The sequence below is a fragment of the Hypanus sabinus genome, chromosome 29 (genome assembly GCF_030144855.1).
Source record: "Hypanus sabinus isolate sHypSab1 chromosome 29, sHypSab1.hap1, whole genome shotgun sequence".
NCBI classification, from domain to species: Eukaryota; Metazoa; Chordata; class Chondrichthyes; order Myliobatiformes; family Dasyatidae; genus Hypanus; species Hypanus sabinus.
The window spans coordinates 35305727-35324599 of record NC_082734.1 but is presented as its reverse complement, the minus strand read 5'-3'; the positions used below and the strand labels follow the sequence as shown (position 1 = coordinate 35324599).

Here is an 18873-nt window from a genome sequence, read left to right as displayed (position 1 = left end):
TGTTTCTTACTGGCATGGGGGAGTGGAGATTCCCCTCTGCTCAGTGGGTAATTCTTATCGTTGGAAAGAGAACAGGACGCCTGTGTCTCAACTCCATTCTTCTCTTTGGGATGGAGGCTGACTTATTCACTGAGTTTTTAAGCTTCTGTCATGGCTGATGAGGCTAATGTGGGAACTATAGATTAGCTTTATTTGTTATATCTTTGAAACATACAGTAGTGAAATTCATCTACATCATACATGAACAGTTAGAGGATTACTGGGGACAGCCTGCAAGTGTCACCACGCTTCTGGTGCCAACAACATGTCCACTACTTACTAACCATGACCCCAACATTTTGGATATCTGGGAGGAAACTGGAGCACCCGGAGGAAACCCACACGGTCACGTGGAGAATGTACAGACTCCTTACAGACAGTGGTGGGAATTGAACCCTGATCACCAGTGCTGTAAAGCATTGTGATAACTGCTACAATACAATGTGCTCTTCAATACAATCCTGAATACTACTACCTCACTTCAAGTAATCGTGGGCCAGAAGCTCTCAGGAATCAATAGGGATGTTGGACTTCAAGTGGCCTTTGAACACATCCACTAACCTGTCCAACTGTTATTTTTGCTTTACGGAGCTCAGAATCTGTTTGAATCTTGGGCATGGTAACAATGTGTTTGGCCAATATAGGTATCTTAAAGCCTCATCAATTGGGATGTTGTTCTGGGAGAAGGTGTCTATCTCACAAAGCATTGAGTTTTCAAAATTGTCAGATTTTAAGAGTTGTTACACCAGCATCAATTGCTTTTCACCAAAAACTAAAAAATTTCTACCACTCTGTACTTGTTTTATATTTTATACCACTCCCACCTCTCTATTTCCTTAGTGCTAAGCAGAAATGTATTTTGCCCACTCCAACAGTTTCTTAATTTCTGGACAAATCAACACTTGACCCATACAACACCTGTGAGGGACGAAAAAGAATAGATGTTGTTTCAGGTCAAAACCCTGCATCAGTCACAAAACATCAATTCCTTTCCTCTCAGATGCTGCTCAACCCACTGAATTCCTGCACCTGTTGTGTATCAAACTTTAATCCAAATTCAAAGGATTTCCAAGCAAATGCTGAGAGCACTCGGCAAGTCTGGCAGTATCCTTAGAGAAATGTAAAGATACAAGCTTATTTTGTAATTTAATCTTTGGTGTTCAGGCAGCTTTCATTATTTTAATTGGATTTGAACCCTTTTGTAACTGGTTCTCCAATGCTATAATTAATTATGGCCCCTGATGGGATTGTGAGGCATGATTTTCCCCTTTAGAAAATCATGCTAACTTTGGCCTTTTTTTAATCATGTTCTTCCAAGTACCCTGAAACCTCATCCTTAACAACCAACTCTTAACATGAGGTCAGGCTAACTGGACTATAATTTATTTTCTTCTACCTACCTTCCTCGAAGAGTGGGGGGACATTTGTAATTTTCCAGTCATTCGGAATCATTCCAGAATCTAGTGATTCTTGAAAGATCATAATACCTCCACTATCTCCTCGGCTACCTCCTTCACAACCCTGGGGTATAGTCCACATGATTCAGGTCACTTGACTACCTTCACACTTTTCATTTTCCCCATACACCTTCTTAGTAATAGTAGCGACACTCACTTCCGGCATTCTGCTGGGGTATTCCACTGTGAAGACTGACACAAAATACTATTAAGTTCGATGTCATTGCTGTCTCTCCAGCATCTTTTACTCCTTGTATATTTGATAGACAGAAAAATCTTTGTAGGATGTACATTGTATACATTTCTGACATTAAATATACCTATTTATTGCTTTTCTTTATGGCTTCTTTAGTTGCCTTTTTTTTTAATTCCCACAACTCTTGCCCTCTCCCTTTAGAATGCTTAGCAAAGGTCTGCTAAGGGAACAGTTGTTAAGCAGAGGGGATCTGTATCCAGTACCAGTAAAGCCTGACTATAGAATTCTAGGAGATGAATCCAAACTGGTCCTTGCAACAAGAGCTACAGAGCACCAGATGTGTTTCTCAGAACATCAAGTGTAACCATATAACAATTACAGCACAGAAACAGGCCATCTCGGCTCTTCTAGTCCATGCCGACGCTTACACTCACCTAGTCCCACTGGCCTGTACTCAGCCCATAACCCTCCATTCCTTTCCTGTCCATATACCTATCCAATTTTACTTTAAATGACAATACCGAACCTGCCTCTACCACTTCTACTGGAAGCTCATTCCACACAGCTACCACTCTCTGAGTAAAGAAATTCCCCCTTGTGTTACCCTTAAACATTTGCCCCCTAACTCTCAAATCATATCCTCTTGTTTGAATCTCCCCTGCTCTCAATGGAAAAAGCTATCCACGTCAACTCGATCTATCCCCCTCATTATTTTAAACACCTCTATCAAGTCCCCCCTCAACCTTCTACACTCCAAAGAATAAAGACCTAAACTCCATCTGCCATCACACAGCCTACTCTTCTAACTGGCCTAAATCTCTCTGCAAACTTTGAAAACCTACTTCATTATTCACAACACCACCTACCTTAGTATCATTTACATACTTACTAATCCAATGTACCACCCCAGATCATTAATGTATATGACAAACAACATTGGACCCAGTACAGATCCCTGAGGCACACCACTAGTCACCGGCCTCCAACCTGACGAACAGTTATCCACCACTACTCTCTGGCATCTCCCATCTAGCCACTGTTGAATCCATTTTACTACTTCAATATTAATACCTAACGATTGAACCTTCCGTGCGGAACCATGTCAAAGGCCTTACTGAAGTCCATATAAACAACATCCACCACCCTACCCTCGTCAACTTTCCTTGGAACCTCTTCAAAAATTTCAATAAGATTTGTCAAACATGACCTTCCACGCACAAATCCATGCTGACTATTCCTAATCAGACCCTGTCTATCCAGATAATTATATATACCATCTCTAAGAATACTTTCCATTAATTTACCCACCACTGACATCAAACTGACAGGCCTATAATTGCTAGGTTTACTCTTAGAACCCTTTTTAAACAATGCAACCACATGAGCAATACGCCAATCGTCCGGCACCATCCCCGTTTCTAGTGACATTTGAAATATTTCTGTCAGAGCCCCTGCTTTATCCCGTCAGGATCCAGAGATTTATCCACTTATATATTTTTTTAAAAAGTGCCAATACTTACTCTTCTTTAATCATCATAGTTTCCATAACTTCTCTACTTGTTTCCCTTACCTTACACAATTCAATATCCTTCTCTTTAGTGTATATCAAAGAAGAGAAATTGTTCAAAATCTCCCCCCTCTCTTTCGGCTCCACACATAGCTGTCCACTCTGATTCTCTAAGGGACCAATTTTATCCCTCACTATCCTTTTGCTATTAATATAACTGTAGAAACCCTTCGGATTTATTTTCACCTTCCGTATCTTTTAGCTTTTCTAATTTCTTTCTTAAGATTTTTTTTACATTCTTTATATTCCTCGAGCACCTCATTTACTCCATGCTGCCTATATTTATTATAGATCTCCCTCTTTTTCAGAACCAGGTTTCCAATATTCCTTGAAAACCATGGTGCTCTCAAACTTTTAACCTTTCCTTTCAACATAACAGGAACATTAAGATTCTGTACCCTCAAAATTTCACCTTTGAATGACCTCCATTTCTCTATTACATCCTTCCCATAAAACAAATTGTCCCAATCCACTCCTTCTAAGTCCTTTCACATCTCCTCAAAGTTGGCCTTTTCTCAATCAAAAATCTCAACCCTGGGGGTCCAGGCCTATCCTTCTCCATAATTATATTGAAACTAATGGTATTGTGATCACTGGACCCGAGGTGCTCCCCAACACATACCTCTGTCACCTGACCTATCTCATTCCCTAACAGGAGATCCAACACTGCTCATTCTCTAGACGGTACCTCTATGTATTAGTCTGGAGCCAATGCAGTGACAATAATGAGGCCATGCTTGAATAAGTCATGCACCCTCCCATTCAATAGTTTGTATGCATGATCTTACTGTGGCAACAAAGGTTTGGCTTTGCACGTTTTTATGCCTGAAGGCTTCATGGGAGCATTGCCACATCATGCCAGATAAAGGAGCAGGGATGGAGATGGTGGTTCTACTGGCTGCTGAAGATTAGGGAATAAAATTAGAAAATGCTGGAGATCAGAAGCCACAAAGTGTATTAGCCTTCATTAGTTGGGGGTTGAGATCAAGAGCCACAAGGTAATGCTGCAGCTCAGTGAAACCCTGGTTTGATCACACTTTGAATATTGTGTTCAGTTCTGGTCCCTCTCCCCCCCCCCCCCCACCCCCTTTGAATGAAGTAGGGTGAGAGGTGACTTGATAAGAGTAAAGATGATAATGGGTGTAGATAGAGTGAATATCCAGATTTTTTTCCCCAGTGCAGAAATGGCTAATTTTAACTTTAAGGGGCATCATTTTAAGGTCACTTGGAAGTTAGAGGTGGGTTCTTTACACAGTATATGTGTGTGGAATGCACTGCCGGGGTGGTGGTAGAAGCAATTGCATTGGGGACATTTATGAATCTCTTAGACAGACATGGATAATAGAAAAATAGAGGGTTATGAGGGAGGAAAGGGTTAGATTACTTTTAAAGTTTAAAGGTCAGCACAACATTGTGAGCCAAAGGGCCTACTGAATACTGCACGTTACTGTGCTGTAATATTGAGAGTCGGGTAGCATTGAAGGCCTTCATCGGAACTGAAGATGATGATTTTGGTTTCCCAATATTCAGAATCTCTCAGCAGTGGGTCCTGATGAAGGGTCTCAGCCCGAAACAGACTGCTTTCCATAAACGCTGCCTGGTTGTCTGAGTCCCTCCAGCATTGCACCCATTAGCACAATCTCTCAGCTTGTCGGAATATAGAGTTACAGAAGTCTCTGGCAATATGGGGGGGTTGAAAGGGACAATACACAGCTGAGAAGTAGAACTGTTCTTGGAGCAGTGGGCTGTTGAAAATCGCAAAAGGAATGCAGTTAATCGGTTAAGAAATCCTTGACTGAACTCAGGCTGAAACTCCGCACGGACAGGCTTGTGGTGGCTGTTGAGTGGATTCTGGGGATTTTGTCCATCAGTTTAGAGGAGACCTTCCGTCGGAAGGCAGACAGGGCTCCAGTGCTGGCCACCTCCCGGTAAAGCAGGCTGAAGACAGCCACGGTTTCTTCATAACTGTCCCGGGCTGAGATCTCGAAGAATGGGCACTTGAGTGCCTGGGCAATGCTGCTGCCCTCTTCCGTGGTGACCATCCGGTCATACTGGAGGTCCTTCTTGTTGGCGACAATCACCACCGGGGGCAGTGCATCACCATGATGCCGCTTCAGGCCGGAGTGGATGTGACGGATCAAGAACCGAAGTCGGAGAATCTCGTCAAAGCTGCAACGGTCTGTCACCGAGTAGGCGATGATAAAGCCTTCCGCCCACTTGATCTTTTCCTCAATTAACATCGTGTCTTCTTCCTTCACAAAGAAAACATTGCTATTATTACTCTTTTTTAAAAAGTGATTCGATGGAGATAGAAGTGAATTTAAGAGCAGGTTAGTGTGTCACGTTCCTTATCGGAGTGGCGATTCTTTGAGTTAACTGCCAAAAAAATGCCGGTAGGAGTTCAGGATGTTCCAAGGATGGGGAAATGCAGGCTAATTTTGTTGAAGGTTCCTAAGTCTTAATTAGCTCAGGTCTGGAACATTTCCTCGAAAAGTAGTGGAAGCTGAGTCTGGATATTTCATAAAGCAGACGTTCATAATTTTGAGATGAAGTTTAGCTTATTGCATGCACGTCGAAAAATGCAACAAAATGCATGATCTGTACCAGGTCCATAAGGACTGTGTCACACGTTTCTGGTGCCAACATAGCTCACTACCCTAACCATGCATCTTTGGAATGTGGGAGGAATCTGGAGGAAACCAGGTGGTCATGGAGAGAATGTTTGTAAAAACTCCTTGCAGACAGCAGTGGGAACTGAACCCTGATCAGCGTTTGTTGGCTCTGTAATATCATGATGCTACCGTGCCACCCTCAAACAGTGGCAGGGGGGCAGGCCGAAAGATAATAATTAAATCAGCCATGATCTCACAGAGTGATAGAAAAGACTTGTGGGACCAAACTTGTTGGATGTCCTAACACAGGTATAAACGCTGGGCTTGTAGTCCACCTGGCATTACCTGTCCAGCGGTATCGAGAACTTCAAACTGCACACACTCTCCGTCCACTGAGAACACGTGTCTGTATATTGTTTCTGTAAACAAGGGAAAATAAAGATTTAGATATTGCACGAACAACCGTGGCTCTTCTGGTTTTAAAGATGAACTACTGATTCCCCACCACCTCCACACCACTCCCCCCACCCCACACACATTTGGATGGACCTCAGCACCAAATTCTCTCCCTGTATCAGTCCCTCCACTTTAAACTTCTCTGAGCTTCTTGGGCTCAGGGGCAGACACTCAAGAGGTGTGCTTTGAGATACTGGCTGATCTCCACCGCTCAGCCCTACTGCTCTTTAAAGGGGTCTACATTCTTCCCAAGACTGTGAGGAATCTCCCCCGGCTGCTCCCAGAGACCTCCTAGATATGTGAGCCGGTGAGACTGGAGTGCAAGGCCTACTGTTTGGGGTCTTCATTTCAGAGAGCTCAGGGTCTTCATCGGCGAGTCCTGGGGTTGAAGCCCGAAGTTGCGGATCAGAAGTCTGGAAATCTAGACCTGATGGCCAATACTTGGATCTGCACGTCTCTCCGATTCCACTCGGGAGATCAATGGCCCATTGTCTGTGAATCCGAGTCCGTTGGAGATTGGAGGTAGTGGCTTTCCTGGGGACAGAGCACTGTCAGTTTGCGGGTGGGTGGGAGGGAGGACAGTAAAGGACTTGTTTTGCTGTTGATGTTTGTTTCTGTTTCTCTGTGAACATGGTGGGTGTGCTATGTTGACACTGGAATTTGTGTCCCCGCCATATCCTTAGTTTGTATTGGTTGTTAATGCAAATGAGACATTCATTGTATGTCTCAAAGTGCATGTGATACAGTACTGTGCAAAAGTCTTAGGTACACACACATGTTTAGCTAGTGTGCCCAAGACCTTTACTGTAAATAAATGGAGTGAATCTGAAAGACATGCAGGTTGGTGAGTTAACTGGCCATCTGCAGTGTAGGTGAGTGGTGAAGAAGTGGAGGGAATTCATGTGAATATGGCAAAATAAAACAAAATGGGATTAATACTGAACTAGTGTAAATGATTAGTTGGATGGTCTGCATGGAGAGTGCCTCAATGGGCCAGGTTCTGTGCTGTTTGCTCAGTGATTCTACTTTACATCAACACCACAAGTGTAAACTGTTAATTTCCTGCCTTGAACAGACTACCAGTCTATCCCTGAGAGGGTTCCAGTATGTAACTGGAGAATGAGATTACGGTATTTCATTGTTCACAAATGGCTCGGTTTTCACCGCCGTGTGTGAAGCCCTGCTGGGTTTTTATCACCTAGGTGTAGGTGAGATGTTAGGGAGGCACACAGTCACTCCCATGTTATAGACCAGAGCCTGTGCTCACTCATCCATTTGTGCCCCAGCTCACCGGGGACTCAAACTCACCCAAGGTCGGATCATACTCCCCAATGAACCTCTTTGTGATGAAGCGAACTGTGATGGCTGGAAGAGAAAAGGAGAGTTTGATCTCAAGCCAGAGTCTGTTTTAACCCAACCTGTGCCCTCTGGATCTGTAATGAACTGAAACGGACTTGACTAGCCCCTCGCCTCTTGGAAAGTTAATACCACGTTTTCAAGTTGCTCTCTGAATAGTCATTTTTCCATTAAATACTCTGTAAAGACATCTCTGCTGAACTCTACAATGAACTTACAAATGAAGAAGGACAGGAAACTTAGGACCCAACCACCAGGTCCAGGAACAGTTGTTACCCCTCAACCATCAGGCTCTCGAACCAAAGAGGATAACTTCACTTGCCCCATCATTGAAATGGTCACACAACCTATGGACTCACATCTAATGACTCTTCATCTCATATTCTTGATATTTATTGTTTATTACTTTTTTCTTTTCGTATTTGCACAGTTTGTTGGCTTTCGCACACTGGTTGCGTTGGCTGCGTTCTTTCATTGGTTCTGTTATTGGATTTATTGAGTATGCCAGCAAGAAAATAAATCTCAGGGTTGTATACGGTGACACATTTATATTGATAATAAATTTACTTCGAACTTTGAAATGAATGTCTTCCATTTAAGGTGCCTGGTTTGTCTTCCCCCATAGTAGAAATACTTTTACTTGACAACTCCATTAAATTAATGCACTGTTAAAAAATTTCTTCGAGTTGGTCCCCAAGTCTTGAGGAGCTGATTGACACTTGCAGCTTTGAACAAGCATTTTCCAAGTCTGGACCCAGCCAGATACATTTTGAACCGTCTTGCCTCTGAAGCACATTGTTTGCATTTGGATAAAGCCTTTGGCAGCTGTATCTGTGCAAGGGTGTGTATGTGCACACACCCATGAGCCTAACCAGCAAGAGCTGCCAAGCTATTCACCAAGGGGAAAGGGCAGTCTGTGCTGGGGGGGTGGAGAAGAGAACTGCAGAACGTCATGTGGTAACACCCCTCCTCAACCTACCCATGTGGACTAGGCTGCTACAAGCAACAATTCCTTAAAGACTTTCGGTGGTGAAGGTGTCTCCTGCCAAGGCTCTGTGACACCAGCCCCCACCCACACCCTCTGCCCTGACTCCATGACGCCAGCCCCACCCTCGCCACGACTCTGACACCACTCTCATTCCTCTGGTGCCTCGGTAAGACCGTTGCTGTAGTGGTTCAGTGGCTCTGCCCACTCTCTTGCCAGAGTTCAGCAACAGTGCCCCCACTCGTGGCTCAGTAACTCCACCCTCACTCCTGTCGTTTGCTTAATGACACCCCTCTCACTGCGGCCGTGGATCAGTCCCATGGCCCTCGACCCTGCAGAGGCTCAGTAACTCCACCCTCACTCCTGTCGTTTGCTTAATGACACCCTTCTCACTGCGGCCATGGATCAGTCCCATGGCCCTCGACCCTGCAGAGGCTCAGTAACTCCACCCTCACTCCTGTCCATAAGACATAGGAACAGAATCAGGCCATTCAGCCCATCGAATCTGGACCACCATTCCATCATGGCTGATCCCAGATCCCATCCAAACCCCATACACCTGCCCTCTCACCATATCCCTTGATGCCCTGACCAATCAGGAATCTACCAACTTCTGCTTTGAATATACCCCTAGACTTGGCCTCCGCCGCAGTCTGTGGCAGGGCATTCCACAGATCCACTGTTCTTTGGCTATATATATTTTAAAAAATCCTTGGGTTGCCCCTCAGTTCTGAGGCTGTGCCCTCTAGTTCTGGATACCCCCACCATAGGAAACATCCCCCCCACACCCACCCTATTTAGTCCTTTCGACATTCTGTAGGTATCAATGAGTTCTCAATGCATTTTTCTAAATTCCAGTGAGTACAGGCCCAAAGCTGCCAAACGCTCCTCAAATGTTAACCCCTTCATTCCTGGAATCATCCTCATTAACCTCCTCTGGACTCTGTCCAATGACAATACATCCTTTCTGAGATAAGAGGCCCAAAACTGTTGACAATACTCCAAGTGCAGCCTGACTAGTGTCTTATAAAGCCTCAGCATTATCTCCTTGTTTTTCTATTCTTTTCTCTTTGAAATAAATGTCAACGTTGCATTTGCCTTTTTTACCAAGACTCAACCTGTGTATTAACCTTCCAGGAGTCTTGTACGAGGACTCCCAAGTCCCTTTTCAACCACTTTCAGAACTCTGGTGTGTAGACCATCTGTTCCAGGCAATTTATCCACCTTAAGACCTTTCAGTTTGCCTGGCTCTTCTTCCTTTGTAAAGCAATGGCCCTCACTCCTGCTCCCTGACACTCACAGACCCCATGGCGTACAGTGGTTTTCACAGTAAAGACTGAAGCAAGTTCATCTGCCACTTCTTTGTTCCCCATCACTACCTCACCAGCATCGCTTTCCAATGGTACAATATTAACTCTTTTACTCTTTACATATTTGTAAAAACATTTAGTATCCTTTGTTATCAGCTAGTTTCCCTCATATTTCATCTTTTCCCTTCTTTTGGTTTTTAGTTGCCTTTTGTTGGATTTTAAAAACTTACCAATCATCCAATTACCCACTCACTTTTGCTACCTTATATGCCCTTTTCTTGACTCTAATGCATTCTCAACGTTCCCTTGTCACCCACGGTCATCTAGCCCTGCCATTTGACTCCACCTTCTGTGGGACATATCTATCCTGCGCCTTGTGAACTATTCCCAGAAACATCAGCCATCTTTGCTCCTCCATCATCCCCGTCAATATCCTCCTCCAATCTGCCTGGGCAAGTCTCTGTAATTCCGTCTTTCCCCCATTGTGATACTGATACATGTGACTTATGCTTCTGTCTCTCAAACTGCATTATGAATTCCATCATCATGGCCACTGCCAATTTGGAGATCTATATATAATCCCTATAATATTCTTTTACGCTCGCAATTTCTTAACTCCAACCACAAAGATCTGACATTCTCTGACCCTGTGTCACCGCTTTCTAAAGATGTGATTCCATCTCTTACCAACAGAGCCACACCACCACTGCCTTCCTGCCTGTCCTTTTGATACAAAGGATATCCTTTGATGTTAAACTCCTGACTTCTTTCAGCCACAACTCAGTGATGCCCACAATGTTCTACCAACCAATCCTCAATTGCACCGTGAGTTCATTCGCCTTATTCCGAATGCTATCCATATTTAAATACAGCACCATCACTCCTGCATTCTTCACCCTTTTGAATTTTGTGTCTGTGGTACAGCTTAACTCTTTGTTCTGTCTGCAGTTGCACCCAATCATTGGCTTGTCCCTCCTTACAATTACGTTACATCATCTACTTATAAACCTGTTGTGGCTCGCCCGCGCCTCGGCGGAGGCTCATCTGCCATCCGTGCTGCCTCCTTACCCCAGTGGAGGCTCAGTGACACTGCCCTCACTCCTGTACCACTACAGCCTTGAAACATTAACGAGCCATTTACAATATGTCCACCTATCTGAGTACGGAGTGCTTGAGTCTACTGCCTGGTCTCAGACTGAAAGAGTTAACAGCATCTCTCCCTCCACAGTCGCTGCCTGGCCTGCCGACTATTTCCAGTATTTTCTCCTCTCATTTCAGATTTCCAGCAACTGCAGCTTTATTGATTTTGCTGGTGATGTGTTTCAAAGCACATTCACCTCTTTCTCCCTGTAACCTGTTGCAATTATCCAAGATGTCCAGGATCGGGTGGCCTGGTAGCATAATGTTTTAGAGAACTAGGGACCTGGCTTCAGTCCACTGCAGTCCTACAAGGGGTTTGTATATTTTCTGCCGTGACTGCATGGGTTTCCTCCCACATCCGAAAGATGTACGAGCTAGTAGGCTAACTGGTTTACGTGGGTGCAGTTGGGCTTGTTATCATGCAAGAGTACTGGGATCTCAGTGCTCTGGTTCCCACTGTGTCTGAGGTTCCTGCTCCAAACCTCCAAAAATTGACTCCCAATGAGGTTTAACGTCACGTATGCTGAGAGGCACTGGGATATTCCAAGGCACAAGAGAGGTGAGTGACTACAGATGCTGGAATCTGGAGCAACACTTTGTGGGGAATACACTGTTGACATATCAGGCCTCAGGATTGAAACATAGAAGGGGAATGGCCAGTACGAAGAGCTGGTGGATCCAGGGGAGGAGGGGTGGGTGGGTTTGTATCTGCCATTTCCTGGGTCAGTAACCCATTCCCACTTGCCCGAGACTGCCCCCGCCGAGGGAGGTACAGGGGTGATGCTGGTGCCGCAACAGCTCAGTGACCTGGGTTCAGCCCTGATTTCCAGTGCTGTTCACGTGCAGTTTCCAACCAGTGTCTTCCCACGTGTGCATTGGTAAATTAATTGGTGAGTCGCAGAATCCAGGGGGGATGGGATTAGGGTTGGATTTGTCTAAATTGGTGCTAATCCAGGGGTTGGCCCTTTAGACTCACTGGGCTGAAGGGCCTCTCTGACTAAAAAAGAAATAGAAACAAATCAGCAAGGCAACAGAGCCCCCTTTTTTACCCCCTTGAATCATAGAACATACAACAGTACAGGCCCTTCGTCCCACCTATACAAACCTACTCCACCATCAATCTAACCCTTCCCTGCTACGCAGCCCATAAACCCTCCGCTTTTCTTACACCCAGGTGCCTATCTAAGAATCTCTTAATGTGCCCTTTGTATCAGCTTTTCTCACCACCCCCAGCAGTGGTTCCAGGCACCCTCCTCTGTAAAAATATAAAACAAAATATACCCCTGACATCTGCCCTAAACATAAACAGATGTCCTCTGGTGTTGGCCACTACTGCCCTGGAAAAAAGAAGTTTTGACTGTCCACTGTCTGTGCCCCTCTCAATCAAGTTGTTTCTCATCCTCCTCCACTCCAAAGAGAAAAGGCTTAGCTTACTCAACCTTTCCTCATGAGACACATCTGTAATCCAGGCAGCATCCTGGTAAATCTCCTCTTCACCCTCTCTAGTCTTCAAATCCTTCCAGTGGCGAGGAGACCAGAAATGAACGCAACTCTCCGATGAAGACTAACCAGGGTTTTACGGAGGTGCAACGTCACCTTGAGCTCGAATGCAATCGTGTTGCTAATGAAGGCCAACACACCACACGTCTTCTTAACCACCCTACCAACAGCACGGCAACTCTGAGGGATCTATGGACGTGGGCACCAAGATCCCTCTTTCCCACCGTGTTGCTAAGGTCTTTGCTATCAACCTTCCAAAGCGTATTACTTCACACTTTTCGGGACTGAACTCCATCTGCCATTTCTCAGACCAGCTCTGCATTCTGTTAATGTCCCATTATAAATATAAACTACAACAACCTTCTACACTGTCGACACCACCACCAACCTTCGTGTCATCTGCAAACTTAATAACCCACCCTTCTACTTTCTCATCCAAGTTATTTACAAAAATCAGAGTGTAGTGGTCCCAAAAAAATCACTGTGGACACCACTGGTCACTGAATACATTTCATCCACTACCTTCAGAGGACAAGCCAATGAGGATCTTTTTTCTCACCTGAAAGTCCTGGAACAACAGACACACTGACACCAGGGCACTTGAGGAGGTCGACATGATCACTATCTCCACACCAACTCCAATGGATAGGTCATGTCACCTGGACGCCTGACTCACATCTCCCCAAACAGATGGTTTATTCTCAGCTGAAGGAAAGTCTGTGAGCCTCTGGTGGGCAGAGGAAACGCTTCAAAGGTGACATCAAAAATCAGCCGGAAGAAATGCAAAGGGACATCTAGAAACTGGGAAGACACTGCACTCGATAGATCCACCCGGAGGAAATCTGTTCAACAGGGAGCAGCCCTACGAGATCGATCTTCGCTGTACCGCAGAGGACAAGCTGCAGCTGTGAAAGGAGAGAGTGAGCAACCAAAAGACCCAACAACTAATCACAGCCACCACTTACTCTTGCCCACACTGCCCCAGAATACGTGGATCCTGGACTGGCCTGTACAGCCGCCAAAGACCCACCAATCATACTCCATTCCAGTGATCGCACTAATCTTACTATTACTATGTCACCATATCCACCTCTCCACCTTCATAAATTTTTGTCACCTCCTCAAAAATCACAATCAGGCTAGTGAGGCACAAACTGCCCCTCACAAACCCATGCTGACTACCCCTAAGATTATTCCTCTGCAAAGGCTCGTAAATCCTCCCTGTTAAGTTGCCAACCACTGAATTTAGATTCGTTGCTGTTAAGTTCCAGGATTATCCCTGTTACCTATCTTGAACGATATTTGCCAGCCTCCCTTACTTCTGTGACACAGGAGGATGCAAAGATCATAGTCAACTCCCCAGCAATCTCTAACCTCACTTCCAGTAATATCCCAGGGTGTATCCCATCCGGCCCGGGACTTAGCCACCCTAATTGTTGTTAAAACATTTTTATATAAGATGTAAAGTTGAAAACCTCAGCACAGTCCTTGAAACAGCCAGTAATCACGGCAAGGCCTGAGCTCCTAATGGGACCACTGTGAGCTAACCAAAGATGTTAATCTCTCCCCAAAACAATCAGGGTGGGGGAGACCAAGAAGCACAGAAATCAAACAATACTGGATCTTTTGGGAGAGATAAAGAGCTCCCACCATGAAGGTTTCAAACAGAAATTACTTAGCTGGCATTACAACACAGAGCAAACAGGAAGCCTCTCGTCTCCCAGGAGCGACTCCAACCAAGTCGAATGAACTCCGTACTCTCGCCCTTATTCAAATAAATAACCATTTATCACACACATATGCAAAGTGTTTGATAATCTCCAGAATAAGTGGAAACGTTTAAAACCAGGCGCTTACTGTCACACAACGCTGGGCGCTCGGTGAGTGACCCTCCCCTAGTACTATACACTCAGTAGCCACATTATTAGTACACTTGAACTCCAGACCCTCAGTGAAAATATCTAATCATGTGGCAGCAACTCAAAGCATAAAAGGATGGTCAAGCGGTTCAGTTGTTGTTCAGACCAGACATCAGAATGGGGCAGAAATGTGACTTTGACCGTGGAATATTGTTGGTGCCAGTCGGGGTGGTTCGACCATCTCAGAGACTGCCGATCTCCTGGGATTTTTACGCACAACCATCTCTAGAGTTTACAGAGGTCAAAACCGCTTTGTTAACGATAGAGCTCAGGGGAGAACGGGCGACGGTAACTCACGTTACAACAGTGGCGTGCAGAGGAGTATCTCGGAACGCACCACACATTGAAACCTGTAGTGGATGGGCTACAGCGGCAGAAAGACCACACCAGGCTCCATTCCTGTGGCACAGCGACGATTCTTTGGTTTCGACCTGAAACATTGACAATTCCTTTCCTGTCCCACGGAATCTGCTCGGCCCGCTGAATTCCTCTATCAGATTGCCCCAGGTTCCGGCATCTGCAGAACTGCCCCGAACTAACGCTCGCACCCTTCCTTTACAGGTGTCCCCTGACCTGCCGATTTCCAATATTCCTGCTTCTTTTCAGGTAACCTCATCCTGGAGCACTCTGACCCAATCCAATAAACTCGCCAGTGCTTGCAATTGGTAAATCATGATTTAACAAATGGCATCGCGCATCACCTACGGTTAAATAAACACACTGAGCTCAGGCGGGTCAGGCAACATCTCTGGGAGGGGGCGGGATGAAGTTTCGGGTCGAAAGTGATCTTAACATTTTGTTTTTTTTTTAAACTTTAGATTCCAGCATCTGCAGACTCTTTTAATCTTCACGCACAATCATCCGTGTTCACGCACACCGCCAGTGACCCAAAGCACGCACCGTTTGCAGGAGAACGGAATCCCCGCTCAGTAAGAGGGTCACGCCGGCGGATGGAGGCTCTGCGGGAGATCGGCAGCTTACCGGTTTTACCCACAGCTCCCTGACCCAGGACAGCGATCCTCACGGTCCTGCAGCTAGCCAGCTGCTGCGCTTTCTTCAGAGGACGGGGTAACCGCTGGAAATTGGACGTCATGTTCAAACGTGCAGTCAGCTACCCCACCAGAAAGGCATGCCCCCAGTCTCGGTCTGAGACCCACTGACAACTTCCCTTTTCACGTTTAACGAGGTATTCCCTCGCTCCCCGCGGACTGACGAGTCTCAGCACTCTGCAGATGTAATGCTAAATACTTTGTTCCACAATGACGCAAGCTGATTGCAATCTCCAGCGAGCACCCTCGGGTCCCAGTGCCCCTCTCACTTCCTTTCAGCTGGACAAGTATTTGAGGAATTGTAGCCAATTTTTAATAAATTACATCCCAATAACCAAATTATATGATTATTATAGACGTAGAGCACCACTGCAGAGAAACAGGTCCCTTGACCCATCTAGTCCATGCCAACTTGTTTTTCTGTCAGTCTCATCAACCTGGACCCCGACAATGCCCCTCGAATTCAGGTACCAACCCAAACTTCTCTTCAAAGCTGCATCTGAACTCACATCCATCATTTCCAACGGCATCTCTGAGTGAAGGAGATCCCCCTCTGGTTCCTCTTTTCACCTTTCACCTCTTGCTCTAATCTCACTAAACCTCATGAGGGAAAAAAAACTTGCATGTACTTACCCATCTGTACCCCGTCATTATACAACAGGTACAACAGTGACAGTATTAGATGGCACAGAGGTTGTGGAAAGTGCCAGAAAAAACATCTTCTGTTTCTCAAGACAGTAGATACTTGGTTTAGTTGTCAGATGTTGTCAGATGGTTTAGATGTTACATCATGAAAGTCTGACTGTAAGAAGTAGTTAGGTGCTCAAGTAGAGGTTAGGCAGTGTCCGTTATCAATGACCTCCAGCACCCAGGGCATGCCTTTTTCCCACTGTTACCATCAGGGAGGAGGTACAGAAGCCTGAAGACACACACTCAGCAATTCAGGAACAGCTTCTTCCCCTCTGCCATCAGGGAGGAGGTACAGGAGCCTGAAGACACACACTCAATGATTCAGGAACAGCTTCTTCCCCTCTGCCATCCGATTCCTAAATAGACATTGAACCTGTGAACACTACCTCACTTTCTTTTAATATACAATATTTCTGTTTTTGCACATTTTTAAAATCGATTCAATATATGTAATTGATTTACTTGTTTATTTATTATTATTTTTTTCCTCTGTTAGATTATGTATTGCATTGAACTGCTGCTGCTAAGTTAAAAAATTTCACGTCATGTACCGGTGATAATAAACCGGATTCCAGTTCTGAAGTCACTCAACCTTGGACCCTGGCAACTAGGGTTTGCAGCTGTTGCAGATTGTCCTGGGAAGAGCAGAGGAGGTCAACAGGAATGCTCCGGGAGAACTATAAAGGCCACACCATGGTGCAACTTGTTGAGCCGCAGGTTCAATTCCTGCCTTCAGTACTGTCGGCATGTTCTCCATATACCGTGTCCACGTTCCTCCCCTCTGCTTATTGGGTCCATTCACCACTGGCAATTGCCCCTAGTGTGTAAGTGATGGTGAGAGCAGCGAGTTGGAAAGTGGAGGCCCAATGGCCAAGGTCCACTGGAGGTCTGAGAAGGGGGAAAGGGGCTCACTTTGCTGTGGCTGCGTTTGCTCTGCTGAGCCTACTCTGTTGATGCCAGGCTGTGTGCTGACACTTACGGGCTGCCCCCAGCAGATCCTCGCACTGTGTTGGTTGTTAACACAAATGACACGTTTCACTGTATGTTTCGAAGTACCTGTGTTAAATAAATGAATCTGAATCTGAAGCGACCGTGAGAATGTGAAGAGAAAACGTGGGTTTGGTAAAAATGGGTGGTCCAGTGGCCCAAAGGGCCTGTTGTGGTGCTGTGTGTCTCTGCAAGATTCGAAGTCACTGACAGGCAGGAAGGCACTTTAAGAGTAGGGGATCAGCTATGAGGAGGGACTGGGAGGCCTCTCCTTGTTTTCCTTGGAGTGGATGAGGCCGAGCTGAGGGGGACACAAAATCATGAGGGGTGGAGATAGGGTAGATACAATGGGAAACTTTGCCCCATGGTCAAGCGTCAGGGGAGAAGTGCTGAGGGGATCTGAGGAAGAACTTGTGAAGCGTAGAATGGACTGCCTGATGAAATGGAGAATGAGACTCCCATAGCAACGAGTAAGGACCTAAATGAGCACTAGGTGGGCCGTTGACGTACTCTGAGACTCTGGAGGAGATGGACGTTCTCAGGCTGAGTGAAAGCGGGACAACAGATCTTCTCAGAGCCGAATGAGTCAAGGGAACATTTCCAGGGCTGATGGGAAGTGGGGTGCAGAGAGTGACATTCATTTTATTACAGTTTTAAAGAGCCAGCACAGGTATCCTGTGAACCTCAATTGCTTTGGCATTTTTTGTGGGATTGAGGAGGAAAGACTGAAAGCGGGCAGGCTTTAGGACCTGGGGGAGTTGGGCTTGGGAGAAGCCTGTGGCTGGAGCTGGAGAGGAGGGTTTTGACATTTCTTTCTAATTTGCTGTTCCTCTTTAAGTGATATCGGGAAGAGGGAGACTGACTGCAGATAACATAGAGTCAAAGAATCACAAAAGAGTACAGCACTGAATCAGGCCCTTTGACCCATCTAGTCCGTGCTGAACCATTTAAATTGCCTGCTTCCATTAACCTGCACCGTGACCACTGCCCTCCACACTATCCATGACCCTATCCAAACTCCTCTGCATCACTTGTGCTGGCGGCTCATTCCACACTCTCCGACCCTCTGAAGGAAGACATTTCCCCTCATGTGTCCCTTAAACTTTTCACCTTTCACCCTTAACCCATGACCTCTGTTTGTAGTTCCTCCCAACCTCAGTGGAACAAGTCTGCTTTCATTTACTCTATACCGCTCATAATCTGGTATCCCTCTATCAAATCTCCTCTCAGTCTTCTATTTTCCAAGGAATAAAATTGTAACCTATTCCCTCTTTCCTTTTAACTTAGGTCCTCCAGACCTGGCAACATCCTTGTACGTTTTCTCCGTACTCTTTCAACCTCATTTACAACTTACCTCTAGGTAGGTGACTGAAACTGCACACAATCCAAAATCACAAACAAGAGAAAATCCGCTGATGCTGGAAATCCGAGCAGCACACAAAATGCTGGAGGAGCTCAGCAGGCCAGGCAGCATCGGTGGAAATGAGTACAGTCGACGTTTCGGGCCGAGACCCTTCGGCACAACTGGAGAAAAAAGAAGCTGAGGAATAGATTTAAAAGGTGAAGACGGGAAGAGAGAAACACAAGGCGATAGGTGAAACCAGGAGGGG

At 45.6% G+C, this 18873-nt stretch overlaps 1 protein-coding gene across 2 annotated transcripts; it reads right to left on the bottom strand.

Annotated features, from left to right (window-relative positions):
* Positions 1 to 115: 115 nt before the first annotated feature.
* LOC132383236 (ras-related and estrogen-regulated growth inhibitor-like) lies at positions 116 to 15837 on the bottom strand. 2 transcript variants are annotated; one of them, XM_059954156.1, is made up of 4 exons: positions 15438 to 15837; positions 7636 to 7692; positions 6217 to 6290; positions 116 to 5511 (listed from the first exon to the last, which is right to left on the bottom strand). In XM_059954156.1, the coding sequence occupies exons 1-4, from the start codon at positions 15628 to 15630 to the stop codon at positions 5032 to 5034; spliced, it is 804 nt and encodes a 267-aa protein (XP_059810139.1). In that variant the 5' UTR covers positions 15631 to 15837; the 3' UTR covers positions 116 to 5031. The 2 variants fall into 2 exon arrangements, with proteins under 2 accessions (XP_059810139.1, XP_059810140.1); XM_059954157.1 differs by having other exon boundaries at positions 15519 to 15827.
* Positions 15838 to 18873: the final 3036 nt, after the last annotated feature.